The sequence below is a fragment of the Carcharodon carcharias genome, chromosome 9, assembly GCF_017639515.1.
Source record: "Carcharodon carcharias isolate sCarCar2 chromosome 9, sCarCar2.pri, whole genome shotgun sequence".
Lineage (NCBI taxonomy): Eukaryota > Metazoa > Chordata > Chondrichthyes > Lamniformes > Lamnidae > Carcharodon > Carcharodon carcharias.
The window spans coordinates 139,099,620-139,116,088 of record NC_054475.1 but is presented as its reverse complement, the minus strand read 5'-3'; the positions used below and the strand labels follow the sequence as shown (position 1 = coordinate 139,116,088).

General features: G+C 38.5%; 1 protein-coding gene across 4 annotated transcripts in view; it reads left to right on the top strand.

Annotated features, from left to right (window-relative positions):
* The window catches only part of stag2b (stromal antigen 2b), a 168,129-nt gene that overhangs the window by 84,445 nt on the left and 67,215 nt on the right, over positions 1-16,469 (top strand). For all 4 annotated transcript variants that reach the window (XM_041196235.1, XM_041196236.1, XM_041196237.1 and 1 more), the window contains exons 7-13: positions 214-418; positions 2,794-2,945; positions 6,554-6,627; positions 6,741-6,864; positions 7,200-7,298; positions 10,258-10,337; positions 14,400-14,507. In XM_041196235.1, coding sequence (XP_041052169.1) covers positions 214-418; positions 2,794-2,945; positions 6,554-6,627; positions 6,741-6,864; positions 7,200-7,298; positions 10,258-10,337; positions 14,400-14,507 — 842 coding nt within the window. The remainder of the gene's footprint in view (positions 1-213; positions 419-2,793; positions 2,946-6,553; positions 6,628-6,740; positions 6,865-7,199; positions 7,299-10,257; positions 10,338-14,399; positions 14,508-16,469) is intronic.

Here is a 16,469-nt window from a genome sequence, read left to right as displayed (position 1 = left end):
ATTAGGCACCTTTTATATTCCTACAAAATGCACAGAACTGGCTTTGTATATTTGCATGTTTGGATCATGATGCTATTTTAAAAAAATGTGTGATCTGTAACTCTATAATTGCTTTAGGAATTGAGATGATTAATTCTCCACCTGATTTCTACTGAGTTAACTATCTGTCTTGTTTTCTCTAACCAATTTTTTTTCTATTTTCTCATACTTCAGGACAGTGGTGATTACCCTCTTACAATGCCTGGTCCGCAGTGGAAGAAATTCAAGTCTAGTTTCTGTGAATTCATCTCTGTGCTTGTAAGGCAGTGTCAATACAGTATCATATATGATGAATACATGATGGACACTGTTATCTCCTTGCTAACTGGGTTGTCAGATTCCCAGGTTAGAGCGTTTAGACACACCAGCACATTGGCAGGTAAGATATCCATTTTATCGAAGTACAAAAGGTGGTTTCCATGAAGTTATATGTTGGTTTTATTTTTTTCCATTTTGAATCTATATTTAAAATTGCATACTCGATTGCATTTTGTCTGTGTACAGATGTTTAATATTAAATAGTTGACTGTACAGCACAACTTATAAGTATTCTTTTTGTACAATGCTATGCTGTTTTTTCCCTTTGTGCATGTGAAAATGTCTTTTTTTCAAAATCTTTGGTTAACTTTTATGCAGCTATTATTGCAGCTTTGTTCAGTATCTGTTGAGCTATCACATGTTGCCAGTGCCTTGATTGAGTGCCTTCCTCATGAGCAAATGAAAAACACTATTGGGTCATGGGACTGTGACTCGTTTAATAGGGGTATAATCTTACCACCCCGTAATGTATTTTCTTAGGTTGGGAAGTGAGTTTATAACATTGAAAAACAAACCATGACTAACAAGGGAGCCAAAAGATATTGGGGTGGGCAGAAATGTGGAGTTGAGGTCACAGGTCAGCCATGATCTTAGTGAATGGTGGATCAGGCTTGAGGGGCTGAATGGCTCCTGATTTGTATGCTTGTAAATAGGGTTACAGCAAGTTATATGTATATGCCTTCGTCAGATTTTGGACATACTCGCTGTCAATAAACTAGAAACCGCTGGTCTAATTTTAAGTAGTAGTAAATTCAAATGCAAAAGACTTGGGCAAACTGATCTCCTTCAAATATTTTCATTCTGTTGAAATTGGTTCCTGCTTTTAACTCATTCTTTTCAGAACCCCAAAGCTGCACAGTGTGTTTCCTCCCTTATTTATGCTCCTCCACATTTGTAATCTTTAGCCTTTCAAAACCCAAGCACGAAGTGACCTCATCACTTGTAATTTAATGAATTCCTTCCACTGTTCTTAATTTTGGTGGTTTCCCCTGTTTACTTTCATTTGAATTTCAGTTAAATAAAATCAAGGTGCATTTCACTTGTTCTACAGCAGGCTTGTCCAACCTTTTTATGCCCTCCCACTCCACACACATTTCCATTTGTTTCCTCACTCAAGGGGCTGATGAATAGATTTTGGAAAGGTGCATGAATTTCAAAAAATAAGTTGAGTCCGAAGAAAAGAAACAATTTGCAGAGCAATAATAAAGCCGTGTCCAAGCAATAAATTGATAACTTAAGAAAAAGAGTAATTCATTAAAATGACCATTAGAGTGTCAGAGTAGGTGTGTGTGTCTGGCTCACTCCCAGTCTCGGAGTTTACTCACCTACCCTTGTGCACTGAGAGAGTGGGTCAGAATATGTATTGGCGTCTGGGGTTGAGGGTGAATGAGAATCCTGAAGCTGGGAATGAGCCCGACACACACTCACTCAGACACACAGTCTTCTCTCCTCTCTCCTCTTCTCTTCTCTCCCGCTTCCACCCCTGATTTCTTCCCCACCCATGACAACTTCTCTCCCTTGGCTTCCCACACACCCTCCTCTCTCACCGGGCCACTTAACGTTGCTAGTGATTGTTGCTCATCTAATTAGAGACTGTTTCTCTACCCTAGCAAATACGGGACAGTAACAACCTGTGATAGGAGGAGCAGCTCCTTGCAGAATCTTCAACTTCACTTACCTGTCTTACTGAAATTTTGAACAGTGGCTCCGGGGCCACACAGAATGGCTTCGCGGGCCATGGGTTGGACAAGGGGAGATGGTAGTGTGGTGGTAATGTCACTGGTCTCGTAATCCAGAGGCCCAGGTTAATGCTTTGGAGACATGGGTTCAAATCCAGCAGCTGTGGAATTTGAACTCAGTTAATAATTCTGGAATATAAAGTTAGCCTCAGTAATGATGACCATGAGACTATCAGCGATTATTGTAAAAACTCATCTGGTTCAGTAATGTCCTTTGGGGAAGGAAATCTGCCATCCTTATCTGATCTGGCCTACACTTGACTCCAGAATCTCAGCAATGTGCTTGATTCTTAACTGTTCTCCGAAGTGGTCTAGCAAACCGCTCAGTTCAAGGGCAATTAGGAATGGGTAACAAACGCTGGCCTTGCCAGCGACACCCACACCCTATGAGAGAATAAAACAAGCCTGTTCTACAGTCGTAACCATAGTTTGCAATCTACAATGTTAAAAATGGCATCATTTTCTTCAGCTGCTCCTTATGAGACCGAACCTGATTGAAGTGGTTCTTGTTATGCTGCAGATGTTACTATTGGAGTTAGGGTCTGTGTGAGAACAAGAAAACAAAACTACTTTGTTTGTGTGATTTCCATGTTTTCAACAATGCAAATCGCATTATGGTTACAAATAAAAAAAAATTCCTCAGTACTTGAATACACAATTATTAAACCATCCAACTGTACCTATCTTGCCTTTGTAGCTATGAAGTTGATGACAGCGTTAGTAAATGTGGCATTAAATTTGAGTATTAACATGGACAACACTCAACGGCAATATGAAACTGAACGGAATAAAATTATTGGCAAAAGGGCCAATGACAGATTGGAGCTCCTATTGCAGAAGAGAAAAGAGGTTAGTGAAGTATCTATATAGCAACTTGAGTAAATGCTTCGAGGACATGCGAGATTTATTTGTTGCAATCAAAAGCAAGTAACTGGACTTCTCAGAGATTTCCTTTATTAAATTTTCTCTCTTTCTGCTAGTTTGTGTTAGTTTTGTGGATTGTATTGTTGCTTCATTGGCATTTCATTCAAACCTTCACTCCCTCTGCTACTGACACACAGTGGCAACAATGTGTACCATCTACAAGATGCACTGCAACAACTCACCAAGGCTCCTTCAACAGCCCCTTCCAAACCTGCGACCGCTACCACTTGGAAGGATAAGGGTAGCAAATGCTTGGGAACACAACCACCTGCAAGTTTCCTCTAAGCCATACAGCATCCTGACTTGGAGCTATGTAACTATTCCTTCATTGTTACTGGGTCAGAATCCTAGAATTCCCTTCCTAACAGCACTGTGGGTGTACCGAGACATTGACTGCAGTGGTTCAAGATGGTGGCTCACCACCACCTTCTCGTGGTCAATTATGGGATGGCCAATAATAGCTGGCCAAGCCAATGATGTCCACATCCTGTAGATAAATAAATTAAAGAAAATTCCTAAGTGCTGAAGTGAATGCTTCTTCACAGCCTGTGGCATGGTAGAGGAATATGTTTGGAAACTTGAAGTTGTCCTTGTGATTGAGTCATATAAATTATGAAACATGTTTTTAGATTATAACTATGAACCTGGTACGCAAAAAAAATCTGTACAATTAACTCCTGGTTTCTCATGGAAAATTGTTTAAGATTAAATGATTTGTTTCACCCTTGTAATCATCTTCAATTTTTTTCATTGCACTGCAACAGTGATTTAAATGATTTGTCATATTTTGCATCCACTGCATCAAAGAGACACTCTTGCATTATTAGAATTTTTGTATGACTATGAGATGCATTTTAAAATAGCTGGGTAGCCTGTTGCACAAGAACTTTGTGTGGAATCTCTTTTAATGTTTGGAAGTGCATGATCCCATATTTGCTTCAAAAAACAGTGCTGTGCCTGCATAGATGCATGCATGTGCAAAACTTTGCAGCTGTTCTTTGTCAGTCTGCTGTATGACAAGGAGCTGCCAACAGAGCATCTCTGGCAGCAGGTACTATACTTAGTTGTTGCAGTATAACTGTAGCCTCTCAAACCCGCCCCACCCACTTTTCCCATTTACTTTCAAAGGTCGAAACACAAGGCAACTTGGTCGTCTGATGTCATGCCCAAGCTACCATTTTAATTAATGTACTGGCAAGCTTTTTATTTTTAAGGGGCATCATAGTGCAGTGCATTGTTAGCCAAATGGACTGTTGCCTGAGCTCTGCTAACCCGTAATTTAAGTACTCATAACTTGGAGATTTTATAAATTGTGGTCAGGGAAAAGTGTGCAGGTGGGCTTTACTTTATAAAATATGTCATAGTCTATATATGTTTAGATATGTAGAAGATATCTGATGGAAAAGAATTACTCATGTTAAATAAGCAAGTAAACCTTATAACTTGCAAGGAATTACATTATAAAACAACTTCCATTTTTGTAAAGTATGCTGTTCATAGATTTTAGTGTGCAGTCAGTGTCATTGACAGAGTTTATTTTTTATTGTTTCCTGTGATTAAAGTATTTTAATGTGTGAGGTTAGTGTGTTTTCTTACCCTCCGAGTGGTTTGTCCCAATTTAAATGATTCCAGTATCAAGCTTTTGTGAAATCAAAAATAAAGAAAAAAAAAACGATTATTTATTAGCACACACTTGCCCCCGAGGTCTAAATGTGATGACTTATACACTAAGATTAGATACAGATGGAGAAAAAAAAACTATGATTACAATTTGGAACAATTTTAGTATCTTTCATAGCAGGCCTGTAGCTTAAATAAATTGATGCTTTAGCAAGAATGGAGGCCTTTCAAAGCAGAGGATTCTCAGTAAGTTGCGAGAGTTCTTGTTAAATGGCCAGGAGGTCGGCTCTCAGTTCAAATTGCAACAGGTTGGGGGAAGAGTCCTTCTCCCACTTTCAAGGTATGTTACCTTCGCTGCGTAGTTGTTTTGCAGCTGGTTTGATAGCTTTGATAGTGTTTCTGATAGTATCCGTTTCCGAATAGCCTTTAGTGTCCGCTTTTAAAAATATAACTTTAGAAGTTTGTAATATCTTCATTACTGGACTGGGCATGAGAGATGGACTGCAGTTACACTCATTTAGCTTTTTAGGAAAAAGAGATTGGATCCTTTCATTTTGCCTGACTTGCAGTGTTTTTTGTATTTGTGTGTGATTTTATATTTGTTGGGGGTATGGAACTAAATTGCACACTTGCTGAAAGGTGATGATACTTTACCACCTGTCATGTAAGCACCATGCCTGGAGGTTTACTGGACTGATAACTGGTCTCCATGGGTTAAATTGAGGGGAGAGATTACACAAATTTGGTTGTGTTCCCTGTAATTTAGAAGTTTGAGTGGCTTGATTAAAGTTTTCAAGATGTTAAAAGGAACTTGTAGGGTAGATAGAGAGATACTGTTTCCCATGTTTGGGAAGTCTTAAGACGAGAGGGCATAATCTAAAAATTACAGCCAGACTTTTTAGGACTGAAATTAGGGAACACTTCTACATGTGCAGGATGGTAGAATTTTGAAGCTATCTTCCATAAAAGACAGTTCATGCTGTTAATTGTTCATTTTAATTTTGAGATTTATGGATTTCTGTTAACCAAAGGTGTTAGGATTATGGGGGCAAAGATGCGAATATAGAGTTCGGTCACAAATCAGCCATGACTAAATTGATTGGTGGAATCAGCTCAAGGAGCTAAATGGCCTACTCTGGTTCCTATGCTCCTACGTTTCTGCTTGATTGCGCAGTTTTTTTCAGCGCAATTTGTACAAAATTGGCAAAACCAGTGCAGAAGATTGTGGAATTTTTCATGCAACTTTTGTTCAGTGCAACTTGAGTTTCAGTAATCCTTTGTGATAGCTTGTACTAGAAGCCAGCTCTGCCTACAAAATTGGCCATGGCCCAAGATCTGACCAATCACACTTGAGAGCTTCCACTGATGGCAGTCATGAATGGATACTAATAGGCATGCTTTAAAAGTTTTTGAATGGCTTTCCGTTGAATTCAATCATTAACTGACTACTGTACACCAATATAACCAGCAAGTGGTTCAATGTAGCTTTTTAAAGTTAGTTTTAATTTTATAAAATCACGTTACTCACTGGTTATGAACTGAACATTGTTAATTGAAATGCTTCTTTTTGTGATAAACCCATTGTCAGCTGTACTACTCAAACTGCACCAAGTCACAACTCTTAAATATATCCAGGAAGCTTTTTTTAATGCAACCACTTTTTTGTTTTAAATTGCATTCTGAAATACTGTCCAGTTGAGCTGCTTCATGGCAAGTTTTATGTTTGGCGACATGCAAATAGTTTGAGCAGGGACTAAAGGTAAAGAAACACTTCCCAAAACTTGTAGAATTTTGGGTTTAGCTTAAGTTTGGATTGCTGATTGGCACCCAAAGCAGAAATCCTAAGACCCAGTTGTGGAAATTAGCTTAGATTTAATCCATGTCTTATTTCATTTTTTTCTCTCCCTTCCCAGCTTCAAGAAAATCAGGATGAAATTGAAAATATGATGAATGCCATTTTTAAAGGAGTGTTTGTACATCGATATCGGTAAGAGCTTCGAGCTGCCTTGCACTTGAGCATGGTTTGGCCTGTAGCAAGAGAAATTGTGCTGTGCGTGTTAGGTCATTTTATCATGATTGTGTTGTTTTTTTTCCCCTCAGTGACGCAATCTCTGAGATAAGAGCAGTCTGCATTGAAGAGATAGGGGTATGGATGAAAATGTATAGCGATGCCTTCTTAAATGACAGTTATTTGAAGTATGTAGGGTGGACCATGCATGATAAGGTAATTAGACCATTTTTATTGTAAACGCCTAATGTGCAGATATGTTGGAACTACAGAAACATGATTGAATTTTTCTGTAAATTATCTTGTATTTTGTGGTGTGGAACAAGAAGTGTATTTGAACACTAAATATTACTAATTTCATGATTACAAGTCTGTGGAATGTTGGGCTCTGAGGATGTGGTTGGGGAGTGGGACGGGGGAATGCTATATATTATCATAGAAAATCTCCTATTAATCTTCCTGATGTTGAGAAAATACTTTATTCTTTTTGCATCCACCTGCCCCCAGTCAGTACTTCAATGCTATAAAAAGAAATATGCTTTGTTTTTCAGCAAGGGGAAGTGAGACTAAAATGTTTAACAGCCCTACAAGGTCTCTATTACAACAGAGAGCTCATTCCTAAACTTGAACTTTTTACAAGTCGTTTCAAGGTTAGTTCATTTTAAATTGTGTATTACTAGATTTATAAATCTAGTTTTGAAAGTTGTACCTTGTGCACCAAGTGTGTGTAAAATAATTTTTTACTGGTACGCACTTCTGGTCTACAAAATCTTTTATGTTTTCACATTTTTTCGCACTATTCTGAAAATTTTTTTTCTTCATTATAAATTCTTACCCCTATGTTCATAATGGTAACTGCTTATGTACTACGATGTTGCAATTATGCAATGATACCAATATTGATGCTCAACTCAGTGCCTCAGTTATCCATCTGCCCAGCTCCTCACCCCGTACTTCAAAGAATATCATGAAAAACTAAATATAACTGCTCAAACAAAAGAAGTAAATTTAATAATGTGAATCTGAAATATGTATTATGTTGTTCTTGCATTCTCACCACTCAGTGCTGAAATATATCAGTGCCTCACACAATGCTCCAAGACCACGTTGCTTCCCTTACAGTGCTGCCATTATTTCAGCACAACTCCTCATGTCAGTAAGTCAGCACACCAGTGCTGCCAAATCCTTTGTTAAAACCACAGTATGGTGCTATGAAAACTTATAATAATAGCTGCTGCTGAGCTCCACAATTCTTTTTTTTATTCATTGGCTGTGGGCGATACTGGCTCGTTTTATTGCCCATCCGGAATTTCCCTTGCTCAGAGGATATTTAAGAATCAATCACATTGCTGTGGGTCTGGTGTCACATGTAGACCAGACCAGGTAAGGACAACAGATTTCCTTCCCAAAAGGACATCAGTGAACCAGATGGGTTTTTACCACAATCGACAATTTTAATTCCAGATTTTTATTGAATTCAAATTCCACCATCTGTCATGGCAGGATTCGAACGCAGGTCCCCAGAGCATTACCCTGGGTCTCTGGATTACAGCGACAATACCACTATGCCATCACCTCCCCTGTACACCTAAGTCTAAGTATTTATAAAGATAAATGTTCTCATTGGGGCTTCATATTCCTACCCTAATCTGCTTTGCATTGCCTATCACCTTGTGTTCAGGGCTTGGAATAAGGCAAAGGGTAGAAGTTCAATATACAGATAAGAATAGTTAATATTAAAGATCATTTATTTATGTTATAAATGTTATCCCCTCATTCAAAAAAAGGTGTAAAGATAAACCCACCAACTACAGGCTAGTCAGTTTAACCTCCGTGGTGGGAAAGCTGATAGAAACATAATTGGGACAAATTTGACAGCCAATTTGAGCAAGGTTAGATTAATTAAGGAAAGCTAACATGGATTTATTAAAGATAAATCATGCTTAACTGACTTGATTGCTTTTTTTGATGAGGTAACAGAGAATTGATGAGGGTAATGCAGTTGATCTGATTTATATAGACTTCCAAAAGGTGTTTGATAAAGTGCCACGTAATAGGCTTGGCAGCAGTTTTGAAGCCCGTGGAGTGGAAGGGACAGTGGCAACATGAAAACAAAGTTAGCTGAGTGTCAGGAAACAGAGTAGCGGTAAATGTTGTTTTTTGGACTGGAGGAGGGTGTGCAGTGCTGTTTCCCAGGGATCAAAACTAGAGCCACTGTTTTTCTTTATAGATTAGTTACTTAGACTTGGGTCTTAGGGCACAATTTCAAAACTTGCACATAATACAAAACTTGCAAATTTTGTGAAATGTGAGGAAGGTGGTGATGGATTTCAGGAGGACTAAGACAGGTTGATGGAATGGGCAGGTATGTGGCAGATGAAATTTAATGCAGACAAATGTGAAGTGATTAATTTGGTAGGAAGAATGAGGAGCGGCAATATAAAGTAAAGGGTACAGGAGCAGAGGGACCTGGGTTATTTGTGCAAAAATTGTTGAAGGTGGCAGGGCAGGTTGCGAAAGTGGTTAAAAAGGCATATGGGATCTTGTGCTTGATAAATAGAGGCATAAAAATTAAAAGAAACAAAGAAGTTATAACAAACCTTTATAAAATATTGATTTGGCCTCAACTGGAATATTGTGTCCAATTCTGGGCACTGCACTTTTGGAAAGATGTGAAGGCTTTTTGAGAAGATGCAGTAAAAATTTGAGACTGATTTCAGGGATGAATGGCTTAAGTTGCAGGGATAGATTAGCAAAGCTGGAGTCCTTGTAGAAAGAAAGTTGAGAGGAAATTTGGTGCAGGTGTTAAAAGCATCAAGGATCAAGACAGAGTAAATTGAGAGAAACTGTTGGCTTTGAAAGAAGGGTTGAGAACCAGAGAGGACAGATTTAAAATGATTGGCAAAAGAACCAACTGTGACATGAGAAAACATGTTTTTAAGCAGCAAGTGGTTAGGATCTAGAATGGATTGCCTGCGAGGGTGGTGGAGGCAGATTCAATTGTGGCTTTCAAAAGGGAATTGGATAAGCAGCTGAAGATTCACATTTGCAGGACACATGAAGATATTTTAAAAAATAAAGTGCTGGGTTGCAGGGAAAGGGGAAGGAGTGGTGGGGCTAGTTAAAATGCTCTTAGAGAGTTGATGTTGACTCGAAGGGCCAAATTGCGGTCTTTTGTGCTGTAGCCATTCTATGATTCTGTGGTTTTCACAGAGAAAGGGCAATCACAGAAATTACACCCCAAAACAATGCTAAAAATCTGAAAAGGCCATGTAATAAAATTGGAGTTGGATACATTTCATTCCCACAGATTGATGTTACACGGCATAAACATCTTCTGATTTACTGTGAATTATGCTATAAAAGATGGTGTTTTAAAACAAAATCATAGGCATGGCTAATATGTTATGACAAGATGATGTCTGTGAAAACGGTAAATAGTTGGAGCACCTATGTACCAGAGGAGCGTTATCTATCAGCAGAAACTACCTGATCTTCACGCCAGCAGTAGATAGCAAACACTTAATGTTCAAATAACCTGCAGTGAAAGCTGCTCATCTAACTTGTTTTGAGGCTTTTCTGTATGAATAAACTATCTTTTCTTTTTAGGATAGAATTGTTTCCATGACTTTAGATAAGGAATATGAAGTTGCTGTGCAAGCCATAAAACTTCTTACTCTTGTTCTGCAGTAAGTAGAAGTTATACTTTACTTGACTAGATTTGGTAATGTGGCCTATCAGAATCTTATACTGGTAAATGGAATTTTATAATATTGTGCAGCCATTTGAGATGCATCTTTTCACTGACTACGTTGGATTGGGACATTTCAGAATTAGTTTCACTTTCATCATGAGGTAGACTACCCTTTTACGTTTACCTATAATATATTAAGTGTTGTGTGTAGCACATATGCATTTCTTGTACTCCTTGTAAATAACCTTGAATTATTTTGTTCTTGTCAAGTTAGTTCTGTTAGCCTGGCCATAACACTTCATTATACCCATCTGTATTCATTGTACAAATGCTTAGCTTTTATTGTGAATTCCCAGCTCCAAGGTAACTAACATTGTGCGCACAACTCTCTTTTGTTTGAAGTCTGTTCAGTTTTGGCTCCTTGGTTAATGAGTTGCTTCCTGTAAACAGAATTAATTTCAAGTTTGAAAGTTTTCTGGCCTTCTAAAAGTCATACAAGCTATTGGTATTTTTAAAAGCGCTTAAAGCGAGTTGCTCTCCCATCTTTTGCCTGTATTTTCTAACTTGTATTTTCTAACTTATAGAGGCTTGCTGCAACTTCCACTTCTCACTGTTGCAAAATAATAGAACCCATCCCTTTATTCATATCTCAGGACTTGCTCTTCATTTCAGTGGTACAGTGGCACTTTACCCACCGTACAATCCATGCACTCCTCATTACACATAGCACACACATGCTCGCTCTCTCTCTTTCCCCAAGGTCCTAAAGCATTCTGCTCTTCAGACGCTCAATATTAGTCATTGCAACCTCCTCTCAGGTATCCCACGCTGCAAAACATGTGTACTTATAAATCCATAACCCCACTTTTGAAAGACACATATGCAAAATCTTCCATACAAATAATTTTGTATTCACGGAAACTATAGGCTGGATTTTTGTGGCATAAAATGGCTGCTGCGACTGAGTTTAAGGACTCCTGGTGCCCCCCAGATTTCACCAACACTGGAGAAGGGTTTGGGTTGGTGCAGGTCGTGAGCCTGCATCCCGACCTGTTTGGCTCCATGTGGGGATAGGCATCTCCTTCCCTCCGCAACGTACATGGAGTTGGGCCAGCTTTTCAAGGAATCATGGTTCATGGCCCCACAGAGGTGTAATAAACCATAGGAACATGAGGGAACCTTGTGAAAGGTAAGTTCAAAAGGCCTTACCCATGCCCCCATGCCAACCTCTCCACCCACCCCAAGACCCTCATACCCTCCATGCCAGCTTATATACCTTCACACATCCCCCAAGGCACCTTATTCCTGCCATGCCAACCTATGGCCCTCCACCTGCACCCCATGGTGTCTCAACCTATGGCACTTCCATGTCCACTCACCCAGTATACACTCTACAGGACTACTGAACTCTATAATGACAACAGAATGTGTAAAAAAAAAAAATGAGGTGTAAAAAAGTCATTCATTCATAATTTTCTACTTTAGAAAAAAAAATATTTTACTACAATGCTAAAGATGTGTCACTTACCTTGGCCTTTAAAGTATCAATAGTTGAAACTGCAAACACTTGACACCTCTTTATCTTGTGTAAATAAACATTGTGTAATGGACAGAATAGATCGCAGAGAAAAGGCTGTCAATCAAGCTATGTTTTCACCTGGGCACAGCTGTTGGGACAGACTAATGGATGTATGGACTCGCAACCAAGCCTCTTCATGCATTCTTTGCTGAAAACCAAGACATCCATTAATCTGTTGAAAAAAGCTGTGCATTAGGGAAAGCATTGCTTGATTGACAGCTCTTTCTCTGTGTAATGGATGGAATAGATTGCAATGTTTATTTACATAAGAGATAGCAAGTGCTTGCAATTTCAACTCTTGATACACTTGTATAGGGCTGTAGTAAAAACATTTTTTTGAGCAGGAGATTATGAATGTTGAATTTTTAACAAAAGCATGTGTGATTGCATTCTTTATTTTAAGAAATCTTTTTCATGTATGCCGTTGTCACTATAGGGTTCAGTGGTCTATACAGTGCATATACTGGATCAATGGGCATAGAGGGTATGAGGTGAATTACAGGTGTGGGTGGAGTGGCTTAGGCTGGCTTGGAGGGTATGAGGAGCCATGGAGGGTGGATGGGAGGCTAAAAGAGGCATTGGTGGGGCATAGGAAGTGAGAGAGTTGAGGGCTGTTCTTTCTTTTATTGATTTTAATTGTAATTGGAAGGAAGTCCCAGAGCACCGAAGCGGGCCATTCAAACAGCCTGCCTCAGCACCCAGCAGCCCTTGTAGTTGCCTCTGAACTCTTTCCAGGCGTAGCGAGCCCGACCCTAGCACGCAGCACCCAAAAACCTACCCGCCCCCATGCCCCCAACTTTCTCCCAAGGCAGATGTGCCCAGCCAGGAAATGACCCAACTCCCGCTATCTGCCTCCATGATAAAATCCATCCCTATTTGTGCAATTTTTGTATATGCTATATGTATATAGAATTATGTAGCATATACAGCATAGAAACAGACCATTTGGCCCACCCAGTCTGTGCTGTGTTTATACTCAACATGGGTCTCCTCCCATTCCATCTGCCTCAACTCAGTTTTGCAGCACACTTTTCTATTTCTTTTTCTATGATGTACTTGTGTGGTCTCCCTTTCAAAGCATCTTAACTTGAACTATTCTCGCCACTCTGAGTAAAGGCATTTTCCCTCATTCCCCTAATGGATTTACCTGTAACCAGTGTTAACAGTCTTTACTTTTGGATTCTCACACAAGGAAACATTCTCTCCACACCTTGTCTAACCTGTTCATAATTTTAAAGATCTCTAATCAGGTTATCTCTTAAGTTTTCACTTTAGTAAAGAGAAAAGCCGGGCCCAACCTGCATTGTTCTTTAGGTCTCTTCCCATACCTCGTGGCATATGAAGTAGACAAAGCATGTGCTTACATTTATTTCCATGGCTAGTTTTTCCTGGAACAGGTCACTATTCTGTTGGCAGAGTCTAAAGCCTGGGGGCATAACTCCATACCAAGCGTTGATGACCAGGGTACTCTCCCATTCTTACTGCTTGCCATAGGCGTATTGGAATGATTTACAGCCAACCTACATGACATACTTATATATTTTTTAAGTTATTTAATTCTAGTTCCCTTTATTCATAAACCTTGATAATGTTAGGACTTCTAAATATACAGTTTTGTTCTGTTAATTTTTAATTAACTTCTCCAACACATACTGTATTTTTAACAAATGATGCTTTTGTTCACAACAGCATCTCAAACATACCACCACGATAATTGATCGTCTTAGCAAGCACATCATATGTGCATAAAATCATGGAATTTCAGCCAAAATACTGTTAACTCCCACATTATTCTGTAATTAAAATAATTTGGTTTATTAAATGTGAACTGTAGCTCAGTTGTAACACTTTCACTTGTTGAGTGTTAAGAATATGTGTTCAGGCCCCACTACAGAAACTGGAGCATATAATCTGAGCTGGCACTCAGTATTGCACTGTTCAAGGTGTCATCTTTTGAATGAGACGTGAAGTTGAGGCTCAGCAACCCCTTATATGAATTTTTTAAAATAGTCCCATGTTACCATGTCTGCCCTGTTCACCAGCATTGCAATTGAAAAGTCCTTCAGTGAAGCACTTGGCTGTGCGGCGGGGGGAAAGAGGGAAGAGAAGTCTAAAAGGATCAAGATTGTCCTTAAATCCGTATCTCATATTTACACATTTTACAAAAAGTAGCACATTCTCTCACTCAATGAGCAATGCCTTGACAGATTTCTAGCTATCTATTTAATGTGTGCATTTAAAAAAAATATTAATTTGAACAATTAAATTTCATTCACTGGGTCATGTGCTAAACAGTTTATAATTGTGTGAGATAAAATGAGAGAATGATGTGTCTAATATATAGCTCTGGCAGTAATTATACTAGTGTTGGTGTAATCTAGTACCAATTTTCTGATTGGAATATTAAAAAGGAAGCTCTTTCTTAAATTCACCATCATCTGAATGAAGCCATTTATGCTCTTATATTCCTTACTATAGGGGAAGCGATGATGTCCTTACCTCCGAGGACTGTGAAAATGTTTATCATTTGGTTTACTCAGCTCATCGACCTGTCGCTGTGGCAGCAGGGGAATTTCTTTACAAAAAGTAAGGAGCAAAATCAATTTGGAAGTGTGTATAAGGGGAATAATTTCTCAATTTTTGTTGTCATATAATTGTTTTCCTATCATGCCTGTTAGAATTGCATAATAAAGTTGTAGCAATAAGATAGTCATTTCAATTAAATATTGTTGCTGTTTAACTAAAACTTGATCATATGTTTTCTGCCTCGTTTAATAGACTTTCACATAGTCTGCGTGTAAGTGTTTTACACTGTGTAAGTGATTCAGCAATCATATCTGGTCATTTTACTAAGGAGTTATTAGAACTGAGCTTTTTAATTTGTAAGTTCACTTACCTTGTGCTCAAACTTTGTGGGGGGGTGGGTAGGTCAGCAGAGGGACCTTGTCTTCAAGCTTGACACTACTGTAAATAATGAATTAAATCAAAAGTTCAATTATTATGACGAACATTCTTAATAACAGGATGACTTTGGAACTTCAGACTGTTTACCTGTGTTGCTGGCAAGAAAGTGACCATGTATACATTTTAAGAATTTATATGCTGTACTGCCTCAATGGTTCATGTAGCTTTAGATTCTAGATTATTCTTGTTTGATGAATGGAAAAATATTTATGCAGCAGAAAAATATAACTAGGTATTTATTTTGTTGTTTTCCAATTTAGTCCAAATATAAATTTCAGATTTAAAAGTTGAACAACCACTTTCAGAGCACGAGTTTCTTGTATTATGCAGTATGTTGCACGGTTACTGGTTGTATTGCATCAGCTCTGATAGTTTCTTGCTCTTAATTCTTCCTTGCCTGGTGTGCTTTTTACCTATTCTGGTTTCTTGTGTTCAGAACTTTCAAGTACATCACTGCTTACAGATCGTGATGTCCAGTTAGTTCTTGAATGAGAGTATAGATTACATTGTGTACTTTGGAGAATATCAAATAACAGTTAATGATGCAGGTATTCAGCACACACACTTGCGCATGCACGCACAGTCAGCTTTTTGGTGATATCTGCATGTTAACATTAACTGGTTAGCAATTTCGACAGATGTGTTGATAATGTGTATTGATTAAAAGCAATACTGTAAGTCATCTTCAGAGTTATTGTATAGCTAACTGAACTCCAAAAATACTTGCAAACCTTATGGTTTGCATATTTTAAAATTTGCCAAGCCATTTCATTACTAGGATATGGCAATTGTTTTGACATACTTTGCATTTTTGTATTGGGCAACAAATTCAGCTTGTTAGCCCCTGTTCTTTGAGTGCTACGAATGCCCCCAGTGGGCAAGTCGTTGGCTTAGGGGTGGAGAGCAGGGTGGCGAGTCGGCACAGTTTAATCGTGCCGCAATCTTCAAGTTTGTTTTCGGGTGCTATCAGATATAGCCCCATCTTCTCCTTTGAAGGCTTATTTCCTACACCCAAAACTATTGCGCACAATATTAATTATAAAGCATATCTTGCAATGCCATGGCAGCCACCAAAATTTCTGTTCTAATGCTTTACCTGCCCCAATTAATGATTTTCAAATACTTCAGATAAACAGGTTATTCACTGTGCATTGTTGCTTCCCTAGCTCTAGTGATCCTGACACTCAACAGGTTTGTTGAGCTCTTTCAGCTTTCCCTACCTGCTCCAAATATCTCGTAGCCTGCTACTGCTTTTCCAATAAACCTTTTTCAAAAGCACCAATTTGTTAACTTTAATGTACTATCAGCACGGTAAGATAAGCTACTATTTTGGGTTAATCACAGCTACGTATGTCTGTTCCAGTGAACTCCAGTAGTGTTCAGAGCCAGTAAAATTTCACTGATAGTCTAAGATGTAAACTGTTGAGCTCCTTTAAACATTAATTAGGAAAATTACTCAGGAGAAAATCTCACGTAATTAATTAGGTCTTGTAAGCAAAAGAGCTATTTATTTAAATGGGTTTTACAGTACTTGAATCATTTATAATATTTGCTAAGTTCAAGGGATATTTATATCCCAATCAA